At 36.1% G+C, this 17,542-nt stretch overlaps 3 protein-coding genes across 3 annotated transcripts in view; all 3 read right to left on the bottom strand.

Annotated features, from left to right (window-relative positions):
- LOC146403237 (olfactory receptor 6C3-like) overlaps window positions 1-17,542 on the bottom strand; it is a 555,083-nt gene that overhangs the window by 262,367 nt on the left and 275,174 nt on the right. The gene's annotated exons all lie outside the window — the stretch shown is intronic.
- On the bottom strand, window positions 1,334-8,097 carry LOC146403244 (olfactory receptor 6C2-like). The gene has a single exon (XM_084955904.1). It carries the CDS (start codon window positions 5,006-5,008, stop codon window positions 4,067-4,069), a length of 942 nt encoding a protein of 313 aa, XP_084812030.1. The 5' UTR covers window positions 5,009-8,097; the 3' UTR covers window positions 1,334-4,066.
- Window positions 16,088-17,023, bottom strand: LOC100157541 (olfactory receptor 6C2-like). The gene has a single exon (XM_013997601.3). The coding sequence runs from the start codon at window positions 17,021-17,023 to the stop codon at window positions 16,088-16,090; it is 936 nt and encodes a 311-aa protein (XP_013853055.3).

Genomic DNA, 17,542 nt, shown 5'->3' with positions numbered 1-17,542 from the left:
ATGAAAAAAGTGATCTGTATCACTAATTATTAGAGAAATGAAAACCAAAACTGCAATGAGGTACCACCTCACACCAGTCAGAATGGCCACCATTAACAGGTCAACAAATAACAAATGCTTAAGAGGGTGTGGAGAAAAACGTACCCTCCTCCAATGTTGGTGGGAATGTAAATTGTTACAAACCATTATGGAAACAGTATGGAGATACTTCAGGAAACTAAATATAGAGCTAACATATAATCCAGCAATTCCACTGCTGGGCATATTTCCCAACAAAAACTTTTATTAAAAAGGATACATGTACCCCTATGTTCATAGCAGCATTATTCACAATAGCCAAGACATGGAAACAACCTAAATGTCCATTCACAGATGAATGTATTAAGAAGATGTGACACATATATACAATGAAATATTATTCAGCCATAAAAAGACAAACTAATGCAATTTGCAGCAACATGGGTAGATCTAGAGACTCATACTAAATGAAGTAAGCCAGAAAGAATAAATAAGGCAAAAACCATGTGATACACTTGTTTGTGGAATCTAAAATATGGAACAGATGGTCCTATCTAAAAACAAACAAACAAATAGCAGAAATAGATCATGGCCAAGAAGAGCGGACTAGGGGTTCCCAAGGGGGAAAGGGGAGGGAGTGGGCAGATGGGCATTTTAGGGTTTTTTGGGATGCAAACTGTTATATTTGGAATGGATGGGATCCTACTGTACAGCACAGGGAAATGTGTGTGATTGGGTCACTTTTTTGTACAACAGAACTTGATGAAAGGTTGTAAATCAATAATAATAATAAAAATATTCCTCAGAACAAGTGATATGAAAATCTCAATAAAGCAGGTCTAGGGACAGATAATCTCAGATTCCTCATTAGAAATGATTCAAGCTAGAAGATAGGGGAAAAAATATCTTTAAAAGCTGAGATTCACTGAAAAGGGACCAGGCTGTAAATTAATACAGTCCGGGGTTAGATGTGGTGCTGCTGGGAGGACGCTGGCAAAATATTGTTCAATTTAAGGATTAATAAAACAGTAATATCTGCTATGCACCAGAAACTTTTCAGCGCTCTTTATGTGCATGATCTCGTGTCTCTACAGCTCTATTTATGCTACACCCACAATTGTTGTCACTTTGCAGACCAAGAAATCAAATTACTATAGTTGTACAACTCACTTAATGTCATGTAACCAGTAATTAATATTAGGATTAAAATCAAGGCACCCTGATTCTAGTGGTTGTGCTTTAGTTTTCATAATTGTATGATTGTATTTCAATTATTGTATATGTAAAATGATGAATGAAAATCCTGTTAGGTACACAGAGCAAAATAGGTGCAGAAGTGAGGAGAGAGTTTGACCTTCCTTTGTCTTCCCTGAAAGCAGAGGAGCAATTCAGTTTATAGGAGTAGAGTGAATGTCTCTGATAAAATTCCACCTGACTTCATATATCCTCTATGACTAGGTTCTTTATTCTTTCTCTTCACAACCACAGGAGAAGTTATCTGTTGCTACGTGATGTCATAAAGCCTCAAAAGTATTGTTCAAAAGGACGATTATGTGTACTTTTTTTTTGGCCACACGCATGGCATGTGGAAGCTCCCAGGCTTCAGATTTTTTAATTTATTTATTTAGTTTTTATTACTCAATGAATTTATTGCATTTATAGTTGTACAATGATCATCACAATCCAATTTCATAGGATTTCCATCCCACAACCCCAGCGCATACCCCCACCTCCCCGAACTGTCTCCTTTGGAAACCATAAGTTTTTCAAAGTTTGTGAGTCAGTATCTGTTCTGCAAAGAAGTTCATTCCGTCCTTTTTTCAGATTCCACATGTCAGTGAAAGTATTTGATGTTGGTGTCTCATTGTATGACTGACTTCACTTAGCATGATAATTTCTAGGGCCATCCATGTTGCTAAAAATGGCCCAGGCCTCGGATTGAACCCACACCACAGTTACAACCTGTGCCACAGCTGTGGCAATGCCAGATCCTTAACATACTGTACCTTATGGGAACTTTCCATGTCTACTTTTTAATAGGGTTAAAGAGGCAATAAACTTAGAAAGTATGCATACTACTATATTTTGCCATAAACAATAAATAAATCCAGACTAAGTATGGACAGACTTTATGCAAAAGGATTATTGCAGTGGAGGTGGAGGGTTTGGGAAAATGGCAAGAAAGGATACTTTGGGAAGAGGCCAGGGAAAGATTTCCCAAGGTGTTGACATTATGATGTGAGCCATAAGGGAAGTCTCCAAGGCATTGCCACTATGCTGAGTTCAAGGATAAATGGGATTTATCTAAAGGACAAGCTAAAGAAGGAAAAGAACAGTATTTCAGGAGTGAACAAGGATCCAGAAATAAAAAAATTAGAAAGACAAATATATTCCATATGCCCAGCCGCAGAGGACTAGGGAGAGAAATGTGGAAAGTTATGAAGCATTTAATAAATAAGAGTATGAAGAGTTTTATACTCTCAAGAGTTTTCCATGAGAACTAATACAGAGGTTCATACTTTTTTTGTTCTTTTCACTTTGTGCTACTGATCTCTGATCAGTATGAACCTGAGTTTTCCATATACTTTTCTAGTTTAGTGTTATTCGAATTTGTTTTTGTATTTGTGCAAAACATAGCTACTTTTTTTCTCTCTCTTTTCTTTTTTTTTTTTTTTTTTGGCCGCACCCCAGGCATGCAGAAGTTCTTGGGCCAGGGATGGAACCCGAGCCACAGCAGTGACAACACCAAATCTTTAACCACTTATGCCACCAGGGAACACCAAAATATGGCTATTTTTACAACTGGAGTTTCAGTACATGTTTCCATGTTTCCATGTTTCAGTGCTTGGGCTGCTTCTTCCTAAGAGGTTTTTTTTTTTTTAATTTTCCTTTTTATTATAAACACCCATTGATGATTTATCTCCAGCTCTGTAATGTTAGTCTTCCTCTTTGATGATACATTTATTTCTGTGTAGAGTACATTTTCTGATTTTAGAAAGTATGTAAAAATTTTTAAATTGAAGTAGTATGTTACTACTTAGTTTCAGGTATACAGCAGAGTGATTCGGTCATATATATATAATATACGTAATATAATGTATGTATCCTTTTCACATTCTTTTCCATTATGGTTTATTACAAGATATTGAATATAGTTTCCTATGTTATGTAGAGGTCCTAGTTATTTACCTATTTTACATATAGGAATTGATATATGCTAATCCCTTTTTATTGAGGTATAATCAAAACGAAGAATTATATCAGTTTCGGGTAGGATGATTTGACATTTGTTTATATTGTGAAATGATTACCACAATAAGTATGGTTAACATCAGTCAGCTTATCTATAGAATTTTTCTTTATGTGAGGAGAGTTTTTAAGATTTTAGAAAGGGGATTTTTTGTACTACCATTTGGAGAATGATCCTGCCGGGTATGTGGATGATCTGTCGTCACCATCGTCATCATCATCTTTCACGTACTTGCACAGTTGAGCTGTTTGCTGAATAGGTGACAGTGGTTTGAAGGTGTAATTTCTTTTGTCCTCCTGGACAATCTCTTTTAATGGCAGATGGTACCACAGCCCATTTGTTTTGTAAGGAGGGGAAAAAATAAACCAGTTAGTATCTGTTTTAGCTCCAAGAACAAAAATGTTTTTAGACACTTTGTCTAGCCACCATGATGATTTCAAAGATACAAAATCATGTAAAAACTTAAGGCCCATTAGTCTAGTATTTCCCAAACTATCCATGGTGAAGAACTTGCACTGAACTACCTTCAATTTGTTGCATACTCATATTTTGTAAATACAGTCCAGGTGAATTATTTAAAAAAGAATTTAAAAAGGCGTAAGGCTGAAGTTCAATTTTTTTTTATTGTTAGGTTCACCAAATATTAACTTTGTGACATTGCTCTTATAATATATAAAGCTTACTTTCTCTTTTTCTATTTATTGTTCATCAAAAAGAGTTTGCTGATCTGCTTTTGTCCTAAGCTAAAGAGGACACCAAGCTGTCATAATAATTTGGATCCACAATTTCAATATTTTCCTATTTCTTTGAGAAAAATGCCATTCTTTTGATTGAATAACTGAATGCCTGCTTCACTTGCTTGTTCCTCAGGGTATACATAAAGGGGTTTAGCATTGGGGCAACGGAAGTGGTGAGCACTGACACACCCTTATTAATGTCCACTTCTTCGTTTGCTGAGGGCTTAATGTAAATGAAGATGCAGCTTCCATAGGTGATGGATACAACAAGCATGTGGGACGAACAGGTGGAAAAAGCCTTTTCCCTTTGCTGGGCAGAGGGGAATCTTAGGATTGTCTTGATGATGTATACATAGGAAAGAACTACACACACAAGGGTCATGATGAAGGTCATCACGGCGCAGGCTATAACCATCTGGTCTATGAACCATGTGTCTGAACAAGAGATCTTGAGGGTAGGTGATGCATCACAGAGAAAATGATCAATGACGTTAGAGTCACAGAACTCCAGATTTAAGCCTAGGCTAAGTGGAGGGATTATGATGAACAAGCCTCCAGCCCAACAGGAGAGGACAAACCTTCTGCAGACTCTGCTGTTCATGATGGTCACATAATGCAGGGGTTTGCAGATGGCCACATAGCAGTCATAGGACATGATGGCCAAGAGAAAAAATTCTGTTGATCCAAAAAAGATGACAAAGAATAGCTGACTAGCACAGGCATTATAAGTAATGGTCTTGTCTCCAGTAGACATGCTATAAAGGAATCTGGGGATACAGACCGTAGTGAATGAGGTCTCTAAGAAGGAGAAATTTTGGAGGAAAAAGTACATGGCAGATTTAAGCTGAGAATTCACTAGGGTGAGGGAGATGATCGTCAGATTGCCAGTCGCACTCAGCATATAGGTGACAAGCAGGAAGATAAATATCAGAGCTTGAAGTTGTGGGTCATCAGTCAGTCCCAGCAGAATGAATGTCGTCAGCCTTGTATGGTTTCTCATCATGGGCTGCGGACTTCAGCCCAATCTGTTTAGAAAATTGAGATTGATATTGAAAAAAGTGGTATCAAAAATCATGTTGTCAATGGATACCAGCAAAAAACTTCACTGAATGCAGTTCTCATAGATTTTCATCTTGGACTTAACAATAAACCCTGAATAGATGGCTGTCCTCAGCACTTACTGAAGTGTATTCCACGGTTGGCTGAGGGATGTTTTCTCAAAATTGTTTTTATTGCATTAGAGATCTTCTTCTTTCTTTTCCGGCTGCACCCATGGTATATGGAAGTTCCCTGGCCAGGGGATGAATCTGAGCTGCAACTGAGACCTATGCTACAGCTGAGGCAATGCCAGATCCTTAATCCATGGCACCACAGTGGGAACACCCTGGGGACCTTATTTTTATAGCTCTTCCCACTTTCTCCAATTATTTTTTTCCTATTGATTTTGACATTGTGAATGCATTTGTTTTTTAATTTAACTTTAATCACAGGAGCAGAAGAGATTGTTGATGTAGGTGGTGATTTCACTGGTAGTCTAATATCCTTTTTCTTCCTATAATTCTTTACTACTCACCAGTTGAATTAAAAAAATCACCACCAGTTTCACACCATCGCTTGAAGTTCCGATTCTTTATTAAATGCATGTACAGAACTTGATCATCTTGTCTCTGTGTGCCTCTGTAATAGAAGTTGGTAAAACTTGACACTGTTGTGTCTAAAGATAATTTTTTTTTGTCCTTTTAGGACTGAAGCCCTGGCATATGGAAGCTCCTAGGCTAGAGGTTGAATGGGGCTGCAGCTGCCAGGCCATTACCGCAGCCACAGCAACTCAGGATCCAAGCTGCATCTTTGACCTACATCTCATCTTAGGGCAAAGCCAGATCCTCAACCCAGTGAGTGAGGCCTGGGATCCAACCCATGTCCTTATGGATACTAGCTGGGTTAATTTACCCCTGAGCCACAGCGGGAACTCCTAAAGAGAATTTTTAACAAAAAAAGCAAAGAGATTCCTAAAGACACCACCTTTCTGTTCCTATCTGCTAACAACCCCTAAGTTTCTAAGATGAACCCAATTTCTACTCTTGTTCAATCTACAGTAAAGCAGGGTCTTGGTGCACTAATATAAGAAATATACCACCTGGGAAGTTGGTAAAAATTCAAAGGCCCAGGCTTTATCCCACTTTAATGAGCTTTGGCATCTGAGTTCTTTATCTCTCTAGGTGATTCAGAAACACATCAAAATTTGAGAACCACTTTTTTTGGTCATTAATCTATACATACCAAATAATGTAACTGCTATTACTTCCTATTACATTTACAATGTGATAAAGCTGAAATCCTGCCAATTGTCTTAATATCTATGTGACAGGTTCAAATTCGATTTAAAATAACAAATCCATTCTGCAAGGGCTCTGTCGCTTTTAACTCACTGCTTTGTTTCTTCTCATTCACCAAGATTTCCCATAAAATATAAGAGCTTAATAAGTCTCTGCCAGTTCTAATGTGGATTCTGCAGGCATGTTTTAGTGAGACTGCTTTTAAGAAGGTCATCTCTAATGGCCTTCTGTCTAAATACAATATACTCCTTTTGTTGGGTTGAACTGTGTGTACTTACTGTTTTTACATATCTGAAGGACAGATCAACCTAATGCTTGACCTTTCTGTTGGGCTGCATCTTTAATTTACTTCCTTCTTTTCATCTTCCTTACAATTGTGTACTATTTGTTAAGTATAAAAATATGTTTAAAAACTACCAATACTACCCACCATGGATGGTGGCAATAATGCTACTGTTGCAAGAAGGGCAACCCCTTCAAGGCCCCTAGAAGGTGCTCTTGCCTAACCCTCAGAAATGAATCATCTGGGGAGAAATGGGTGCTGACAAAGCCAGAGACGTTATTGGGCAGGGGCACCTGGGCAGAGAGCACCAGGGTAAGGGAACCCAGGAGAACTGCTCTGCCATGTGGCTTGCAATCTCCTAATAGCAGTTTTTAATTTATAAAATATTTTTACTAGTAAGTATAACAAAGAGGAGTGTATAAAAACGGGTGGAGCTTAAATAATATGTATTAAAGAAACAAGAATAGAACACAACTTGCACCACAGAAACCCTTTGAAGGCTTTCCCTGATTACCACTGCCTCTCAGCTCCTGTAGCTAAGGGAAGTTTCAATTTCATGATAATAACATTCTGTTCGTTAGAGTTTTCTAGTATTGTCCACATGCTTGAAATTTAGTTTAGCTATTTTAAACTGCATAGAGATGGAAGTGTATTGACTATAGTCTTTTCTGCCTAGCTTTTCTTAACATTATGTTCTAGAAATTCACTCATGTTTTTATTTGTAGACATGGTTCTTTCTTTTCTGGAATCTGTGGATGGCACTATGAACACACCCTAATTTATTAATGTACTCCTCTATTGATTGTTATCTGTGCTTCCAATTTGGATTATTATAAATAATGTTTGCTATGAATCTTGTTGCATGTAAACACAATTCACAATGCTTAAGTCACATACCTGTCTTTCAAGACAAAATTTGAATTTCTTTCAAAGATCGCATTCTCCAGAATTTATTCTGCTATTTTCTCAACAGCATTGATAGATTTAGAAATCTTTAAAGAGGTAGGCACTTCTTTGCTTACCATCTTCATTGATCAAACTCCCTTGACATCAATTAACATTTGTATGCTTCTGATTCCTAAGTGTCTATCTCTAATTACAACTATGTCCTTGTATTCTAGGCACAGAGCCAAATGGCTACTAGTGACCTGTTCAAATGGCTCAAAAATTTTCATAGCCTATTTCAGAGCGTCTGTGTGTATTTCCTAAAAAAAGAGCTAATATGGAGTTTTAGTTTTGGCTCAGCATTAACAAACCTGACAAGGAACCATGAGGATGAGGGTTTGGTACCTGGCCTGGCTCGATGGGTTGAGTATCCGGAGCTGCCTTGAGCTGTGGGGTAGGTTGCAGGTGGAGCTCAGATCCTGTGGTTGCTGTGGCTGTGGTGTAGGCCACTGGCTGCAGCTCCAATTTGACCCCTAGCCTGGGACTTTCCATATGCTGCACATGAGGCCCTTAGAATAAAAGAGAATAAAAAAAGAGGTGATAAGTATTGAGCATTGTAACATGCCTTATATGGATTCTTGTCTGGAACTCTCTCTCCTTCAATTGTTTGTGTTTCATTCTCGACCTTATCTCATGAATATATCATCACTCCTGCTCTGTAACCATTTACCCTTGGAGAAACCCTTATTCGAAATGTGTATAACCAGATTCAAGGATGAGTTTGCATGGAATTTCATCAAATTTCGGGCAATCTTTCTAAAAGTCAAAACTGGCCATGCAGTAATGATGTATAGAAGAGTTTGTACGAACATTTGATCCCTAGCAGTACACTACTCTTATGTTGCTAATTGGATTATCTCATATCAAAGATTACATGTGCAACAATGTTTTGAGATTATTCCACTGGTGATAGCATTTGCTTGCCATAAATCAAAATGACTTATTTGTACATCTCAGTGTGGTGGTTTGTCTGGTTAGATTCCCTCCAACTACTGTCTCCAATGGCTAACTGACATATACTTCACTCCTGTAGGGGTTATATGAATTCCTTTGAGAAATTATCTTGAGCCACCTTGGTCTGGGTTAAGTGCCTTTTGTTCCCCTTGCAACCCTCTGCTTTTTACTATCTTAGCATTCAGCAGAAGGAAATAATTTTGTTGAGATTCAAGACTATGCTTCATTCAAATTATATTATGCAATTAGTGGAATTTTAGATTTATAATCAAATAAAAAAATTTATACTCTAAAATGTACACATCCCACATTTAACCTACTAGCCTCAAACACATTTTGGCTTCCTCATTCAATGCAATTGGCATTCCTTTTTAAAATGTCTTTAACAGATGTTTCCCATAACTTTGAACATGGGCATTACTGCTAAAGCTCATTTTGGTGGAGGAGTTACTGCTAATCCCTCTGGCATTACTCTAGGCCATGACCTGTGGATGCTGAGAGCTCATACTGCTGACCACAGTGACAGCTGCCTTCCTCTTTCTGTCCAAGTTGCTATTCAGAGTTTTCTCTTTTTTGATGTCACAACTTCTCAACACACCTCACTGAGAAATTACAAACTGAAATCAGGATTTGTAATTCTGTATATCGGTTTCTAGCTGTTTCCTCTTTGGACCTAAATCACTTACCCCTGATGCTACTCAAATATTTCCAATTGGAAAGTGTATCTCTAAGGCTGTCATTTTCCTAGATTGCTAACTGAAAAGCATCCCTTGGAGGCCTTATGAATAGTTTCACTTGGTTCTTTCCTTTTTTTCCTACCCAGGTGAAGTCAGAAGGCAGCCCCCACTTTGTGCCCAGATTCTACTATTCAGCACGTCATGTGTAAAACACCATGTCAAAGAAATGGAACTAAGTTAATTCCTGAGAGGGGGTATTTAAAGACCATAAAGGGACCAACCGTCATAGATCACCTGAAGTTATAGGAATGAAATATACCTGTTCACACGTATCCTCCCTCTGCTGGCACATTGTTGGCAGAGCAGTGTTCTTTTTTGCAAACATATTTTTTTTCCCTTCCTAAGTAGGATCATTATCTTGCCTGGATACTTAGGACCAAATTTAACAAAGAGATTTATAGGAAAGTGCTGGGTCATAATCTCTACTTATTCTTCAAAGATGATTTTTGTTGTTAAATTTACAAGTGCATAGGGTAATCACTGTTGGAACACGAACAGGTGTATCATGATATTGAGGAAAGCATATGTGTATGTTTCTGTGCACACACACATATACACACATTTCTCTACAATGTGTGTGTCTATATATTTATCGTTTGCATGAGTGAATGAGATATTGAGAAAGGTTGCTTCTGGGTGTTCAAAAAATCATGCTACGTTGGGATAATTTCACTAATGCCTCAGCAGGCTGACATTTATTTTAATGTGTTTTATTTCATCACTATAAAAATTACCTGCTTTAATTTCTTAAAAAGACCTTTTCATAAATCAAATCATCTTAGTTTTCAGAGGCAAGCATCATTCTATCTCTATGTCAAGGTGAGATAAGTGACCAAGGTGAACATACTTACTCTTTGGTCATCATAGCTTCCGAGAGTCATTTCACCCCAAATTCCCCAGGGTGACAAAAAGCAACCGCAAATGTGTCCATGGAAATAGTGGGTGCACTGCCAATCACCCATTTTTTGTAAGTCCATGCTCACACTCACAGGTGGAGGTTTCCTGAGTTTTCTATCTCTAGAACATTTTGAGATTTTTCTCAAGCTTTTGAACTCGCTTTAAATCTAACACTCTTTTCTTTAAGAAAACACTCTTCCCTTTAAGAAAAAAGCAGGACCCCTCTGTGGTTTTTAGAGAACCTGCTGTTATGATTCCTTTGAAATACTAGCATTTTTTTCATGTACATACCTAAGTGAATAAACATTTATGTCCTTAGTGACTGGTTCAAAAGTCACTAAGGAATCTGGTGTGTAAACTTATTGGGAAAGAAAAACTCCTGAAGGAACAGTGGGGCCAGTGTTTTCAGAGACAGAAATCAAAATGAACTTCATCATAAACCCTTTTAAATTACAGGGAACAATTTTCCTTATTTACTAATTTTTATGAATATTTCTTTTTAATTGTAAAAATAATTCAAATAATCAAAAAGGAAATACATAAAAATTACACATGGTAAATAGACAACTATTGGTATTTGTATATGTACACTAAGGCATACTTCTTTTGTATATCTCTGTGCATGTTTATTAAGACATTTAAAATGGGAGCACATTCCATAAAATTGAATCATAAAAGTGCTATTTTTTAGATTTGTAAACACAGGGCACTAAGTATCACTTCAATAGTTTTTGTTTATTTGTTTGTTTTCTAGGGCCACACCCTTTGCATTTGGAGGTTCCCAGGCTAGGGGTCAAATCAGAGCTCCAGCTGCTACCTACACCATAGCTCATGGCAATGCTGGATACTTAACCCACTGAGTAAGGCCAGGGATTGAACCCAAAACCTCATGGTTCCTAGTCAGATTTATTTCTGCTGTGACACAGTGGTAACTCCTCACTTCAATAATTTATACAAGCTTCAGCACAAAAAATTCCTGCAGGGGAAAAAAATGGAGTTCCCTGTGGTCTAACAAGTTAAGGATTCGCCATTGTCACGGCTGTGGTATGGATTCGACCCCTGGCCCGGGAACTTTCACATGCTGGTCTATAAAAATCCCTGTGTGTAGTGTTCATTTTATCAATGCTTGGTTACTTTTTAAAACAATCTCTGATTTTGAATACTTTTTTACTCTTCATTAAAATTACTGCAAGGTACTCATTGTATGTACTTATTCTCTATTTCACTCACTGCTGTAAATTTATTCTTGATTTTTAACAATTGACAGATTTCCACAAAAGTAATAATTTAGAAAACATTATAGAAATTTATCATAAATTATTCCAAATGGCCTTTATAAGATGCATCATTATTTGGATTTTGTTTCATATTGCAAAGTGCTATCCCAAAAGGGAACACCAAAACTTGCCAGTCTCAAGCCCACTCATTTCCCCAGGCCCAGTTCCTAAACACTACATTTTCTTAATTTCATTTTCAAATTGTGAATTACTAGTATACAGAAATGCAACAAATTTATTTTATTGATTACATATCCTCCAAAATTGTTAAACCTAGTCATTCAAATGGCAATGTGGATTTTGTGGATTTTCTATGAACATGATCATGTAACTTACAAATAAAAATAGTTAAAGTAGTTTCACTTCATTTTCTGTTGTTATTTCTTTTATCCCCCCCTCTAACTGTCTTTGTAAAAACTTCTGCTGCAACGTTGAATAGAAGTGTTTAAAGCAGATATTCTTCATCATACACAGTACATAATCTTTTTTTATATTTCTGGATTTAAGTTATTTTTAGAGGATCTTCATATTTATATTCATAAGGACTATGTATTCATAAGGTCTTTAGTTTTATTTTGCCATGCTTATGTCAGATTTTGGGATTGTGATAATGCTGGCCTCATAAAATAAGTTGGGAAAGGTTTTCTCTTCTATTTTCTTCAGGGGTTTGTGAAAGACTGATACGAGTTGTTGAAACATTGGCAAAATTCGCCATTGAAGCTATCTATTTCTTGTGTTTGATTTAAGAGAAGCTTTTTTAAAAATTACTAATCTATCAATCTCTCTACTTGTTATAAATCAATTAATTTTCTTAAGTTTGGTGGTTTGTGTCTTTCTAGAAATTTGTCCATTTCATCTTGGTGATCTAATAGGTTTATGGTGTTTTTGGTATTTACTTAGAGTGCTTTTTATTATTGTGACATTTAGTAACGTACTTCTTTCTTCCTTTCTTTTTCTTTCTTTCTTTCTTTTTTTTTTTTGGTGGGGGGGGGCTGCAGCTGTAGCATATGGAAATTTCCAGGCCAGGGGTCGAATAGGAGCTATAACTGCCACTCTACCCCACAGCCACAGAAATGCCAGATCTGAGCTACATCTGCAACCTACACCACGGCTTGTGGCAATGCCAGATCCTTAACCCACTGAGTGGGGCCAGGGATTGAACCCGAATTTTCATGGATGTTAGTCAGGTTTGTTTCTGCTGAGCCACGACAGCAACTCATTTCTTTTTCTTCTTGATTTTAGTAATTGGAATTTTGTCTCTTTTTTTATCTTGTTCAATGATATTAAATATTTTCCAATTTTGTCGATATTTTCAAACAACCAATTTTTGGCTTTGTTGATTTCTGAAATATTTTTCTATATCATTTATTTCCATTCTGGTCTTTTCTTTGTGTACTTCTTTCTGCTTGTTTTGAGTTTAGAATGTTCTTCTTTTTACAGTTTCATTTTTATTGTGGGAATTTTATATTTTTCCAGTTTTACTGAGGGACAACTGACATACAGCACTGAATGTCAAGTTTAAGGTATTCAGCAAAAATGACTACTTACGTACATTGTGAAATGATTACCAAAATAAGCTTAGTTAATTTCCATCTGATGTAGATAAAATTTTTTTCCTTAGAATGAGAATTCTTAGGACCTATTCTCTTAACACATTTCAAACATACCTTACAGCAGTGTTAACTATAATCATCACGTTTTATGTTACATCCCCAGCACTTATTCATCCTGACATTTGTATCTCTTGGCCACCTTCTTCCAATCCCTTCACATCCTTGTCCCCAAACTTCCCATCACCACTGCCCTCCCCCTTCTGGTAACCAGGAACATGACCTCTTCTATGAAGTTAGTTTTGTTTTGTTTTGTTTTAGTTTTAGATTCCACATATAAGTGAGATTGCACAGTATTTTTCTTTCTCTGTGTGACTTATTTCACTTAATATAATGCCCTCAAGGTCCAGTCATGTTGGTATAAGTAGCATGATTTTGTACTGTTTATGAAATATACTAATATTCCATTGTATAACACCTAACATTTACACACTCAAAGGGGTTTTTCTTTTTTGCATTTGCTGTTTATTTATACTGAACTAGTGTTAACTGTGACTTACTTCTTTCATTTGGGAGTGGAATTTGATAATCTAGTATTTTGTAGATGGAAATGTATTTGAAAAATACGTTTCTTTAGTAGTCTACTTGCTTAGTGATTTTATGCAATTAAGTAGATAATTAAGTGTTTCTGCAATACATAAACAACCTATACTTATACACATAGGAGTGCTCATATTAGAATTTTCCTACCAAGACTGTTGATTGCTTTTTTTTTAGCAGCTGCCTGCAGCACATGGAAGTTCCTGGGCTAGGGATTGAACTGGAGCTGCAGCTGCAGGCCTACACCACAGCCACACTGCAGCTAGGGGCAATGCCAAATCCTTAACCCAATTGCCTTAACCCAATGAGTGAGACCAGGAATCAAATCTGCATCTTCACAAACACTATGTCAGTTTTCTATCCTCTTGAGCCACAATGGGAACTCCTTGATTACCTTTCTTTTGTTATATTTTACATTCTTTTAAGTGATTTCATACTTTATGTGTACACTATACTTTTATGTTTAATTTATTCTCTTGGTATTACATTTTTATGACTATTATGATTGAAATAATGTTTTCTTATTGATTTCCTGTTGCCTATTTCTATGATTGTCTGCTGATTTTTAAATAATTTCCATTTTTTTAATCTAGAACACCAAATTCCATTATTAATTCCACTAGTGTCCTATTAGAGCTTCTTGAGTTTTCTGGGTATGTAAGAATGTCCCCAGGATTAAAAAACAGATATATCAAATTTCATCAATTTTAAGATATGCAATTATACTATGTATCAATATTGAAAAGAAAATGTTGAATAAACTGTGAACAAGTGTATGACATAACTCTATTTCAGAAAAGCAAAATGTGAATAAGACTTTGAAATCAATCAAATGCAATATTTTTATTTCTTCTCACTCATATTTACTCTAACGATTTTTCTTGTATTATTGCATATCCAAGATCTTCCAATAAGATATTGAACATGTTCATTTTTTTACTCATCAGTTCATTAGGGTGGGGCTTATCTATGCTGTCGGACTTTTCAAAACTGCCTTTTGATTTCTTTAGTTTACTTCTTTGATTTCATTTTCTACACATAGTAAGTTACATTTCCATTTACTGTTGTTAATTTTTTTTTATTTTTTCAAATTTATTAGCATGCATATAACTTCTCTTTTGGGCTAGTTTACATTTTTATAAGCAATGAATACATTTAAGATAACAGAATTCCTACTGACTACAGCTTTTTCAGTGTTCCATATAATTTGTGATCTCTCTGCATTTCATTGCCTTCTAGATAGCAGTAAATAAACTTGGTGTAAATACCATTGTTTCCAAGGAAGTGTATTGTGGGCTTTTCAATTCATTGTGTCTAAGAAGTTAGATTATTGTCACAGAATTTGTACTAATAAATCTTAATTTGTGTTAGATGATGGCACAGGTATCAAACACACCAGGGGGTGTTTTTTCCTTGACTAACTCTATAAGCAGCAGACAATACTTTTCAGAAAAGATATAATCTTTCTATCGAAATGGGCATGGTTTTTCAATTCAAATTTCATTGAATGTGCAGCTCTTGTGTCACCAAGTGCTCCCACAGCACTAATCCTAAGACTGCAAACCTAAGTCTCTGTGATGTGTAGTGCAATGCATGCTCCCATAACCCCTGCCTATACTCTCTTGAGCACCCCTTCCTGTCATAGAATATTTCTCTACTTATACTTTTAATGATTTTTATCTTTTCCATTATAGTTGGTCTACAATGTTTTGTCAATTTCTACTATACTCCAAAGTGACCCAGTCTTTTTCTTTTCATTTTCTCACATTATCCTCCATCATGTTCCCTCACAAGTGACTAGATATGACTCCCTGCACGATACAGCAGGATCTCATTGCTTATCCACTCCAAATGCAATAGTTTGCATTTATTAACCCCAGACTCCCAGCCCATCCCACTCCCTCCCCGATTGCTCTACTTTTAGTTGTATCATTACTTCTGATACATTTTATATACAATTTTGCAATGATTTCAGCTATGGATTCAAAAGAATATTGACTATATTTTATCCACATTTATGTGTGCTCATTGACTAATATGTATTTTCCTTTTTTTCCTCAATGTTGGAAGTGCTATTATTCTCTTTCGCATTTGATTTAAATTATGTGAACTTTCGTTTCAGACATTTATGTAAAATTACTCTTACTACACATCTTTCATATCATTGTTGTATATATTTAGAAGATCTACAGAAATTTTTACCCTACATTTTCCAGCGTAATGACTTTTATTATATATTAATCTTTTCAAAATGATTCTTTTTGGAAGTTGACATGCAAAGCTATCAGATATTGGATTGAAAATTAAGATATAAAAATGGCTTGAGTGGGTCTATATAGAAGCTAGGTTAAAGAAATGCTGAGAAAATTAATGTGACTCACATATATATTATTAAAAAGCAAACACAAGATTACAAGCTCCAAAAATAAACATTGTGACTGTTTGGTCTTGGTTTTGAGATGATGGTTTAAAAACATTGCATTTTGTTTTTGTTTTTATTTTTTTACCTAGTTGAGAGCAAGGCTATTCTTTTAATTGAGTCTTTAAAGGCTCTTTTAACTTGATTATTTCTCAAGGTATAAATAAATGGATTCAAAGTAGGTGAAACAGAAAAAATGAGCAGTGAAACCACTTTTTTAATAGTCACTTCTCCCTTTGCTGTAGGATTCATGTAGATGAAAATGCACGTTCCATAGGTGATGGAAACCACAATCATGTGGGAAGAGCAGGTCGAAAAAGCCTTTTTCCTTTGCTGGTCAGAAGGGAACCTAAAAATTGTCTTGATGATGTAAGCATAGGACAGAACTACACAAGTGAGAGTCATTTTCAGGGTCAGCACAGCACAGAGTATAACTGTCTGTTCCATGAGCCATGTGTCTGAGCATGAGATTTTCACTAAGGGAAATGCATCACAGCCAAAATGATCAAGCCTGTTAGAGTCACAGAATTTCAGATTTAAACCCAGGCTAAGTGGTGGGATTAAAACACAGAGACCAGCCATCCAACAAGAGCTGATGAGAATCCCACAGACTCTGCTGCTCATGATGGTCACATAATGCAGGGGTTTGCAGATGGCCACGTAGCGGTCATAGGACATGGCAGCCAGGAGAAAAAACTCTGTTATTCCACAGAGGTCAGTGAAACACACTTGAATGAAACAAGCATTATAGGTAATGGTCTTGTCACCTGTTGCTATGCTATATAGGTATCTGGGGATGCAAGAAGATATGAATGAGACCTCCAAGAAGGAGAAATTTTTTAAGAAAAAGTACATGGGTGTTTTCAGGTGGGAATCCACAAAGGTGAGTGTGATGATGGTCATGTTTCCAGTTACACTCAGTGTGTAGGTGAGAAATAGAAAGATAAAAATCAGAACCTGTAGCTCGGGGTCGTCTGTGAGTCCCAGCAGAATGAATGTTGTTATTGTTCGGTTTCTCATCGCTGACATCTGACTTCTCAATCTGTAGGTGATATTCAGAGAAGTTTACCTACAGATTACAGACCATTTAAACTAATTTAAAATTTAATATATTTGAGATTTTATATTTAATTATATATAATATTGTACATAAATAGGTATATTTATATGTACATTTTATTTCCATCATGTCCTTAAAATTTTCCTTTGTGCCCAAGGAGATGCTGAGGAGGTGCACTTTTATGGGTAGCAATAATGTCTTTTGAGTCTTAAGAATTTTTACCTATTCAGAAATGTTATAAAAAACTGCATCCTTGAATCAACTATACTTCAGTAAAAAAAAAAAAAAAAGAGGAAAAGAATTTGCATCCTTATTTCAATATTTTCTTGCCACTTTGAGTTAACTGTGCTAACATAACTTGAATTCACTCTATAGACTCAAGAGCAAAAGTTGAGGTGTGCGTACCAAAATGAAATTTTGTTTGCTGGTTAATTTTTACTTTGAGTACTTAATTCTTACAAACAACCTACACCCTGTTG

Source organism: Sus scrofa, chromosome 5 (genome assembly GCF_054392235.1).
Source record: "Sus scrofa isolate SSC_HxYL_T2T_F1_AM1 chromosome 5, Sscrofa_HxYL_maternal_Yorkshire_Landrace_v2.0, whole genome shotgun sequence".
Lineage (NCBI taxonomy): Eukaryota > Metazoa > Chordata > Mammalia > Artiodactyla > Suidae > Sus > Sus scrofa.
This window is presented reverse-complemented; position numbering and strand designations above follow the sequence as displayed.

Coding starts and splice junctions, on each gene's coding strand:
- LOC146403244 (XM_084955904.1), bottom strand. CDS start 5,008: ATGATGAGAAACCATACAAGGCTGACGACATTCATTCTGCTGGGACTG.
- LOC100157541 (XM_013997601.3), bottom strand. CDS start 17,023: ATGAGAAACCGAACAATAACAACATTCATTCTGCTGGGACTCACAGAC.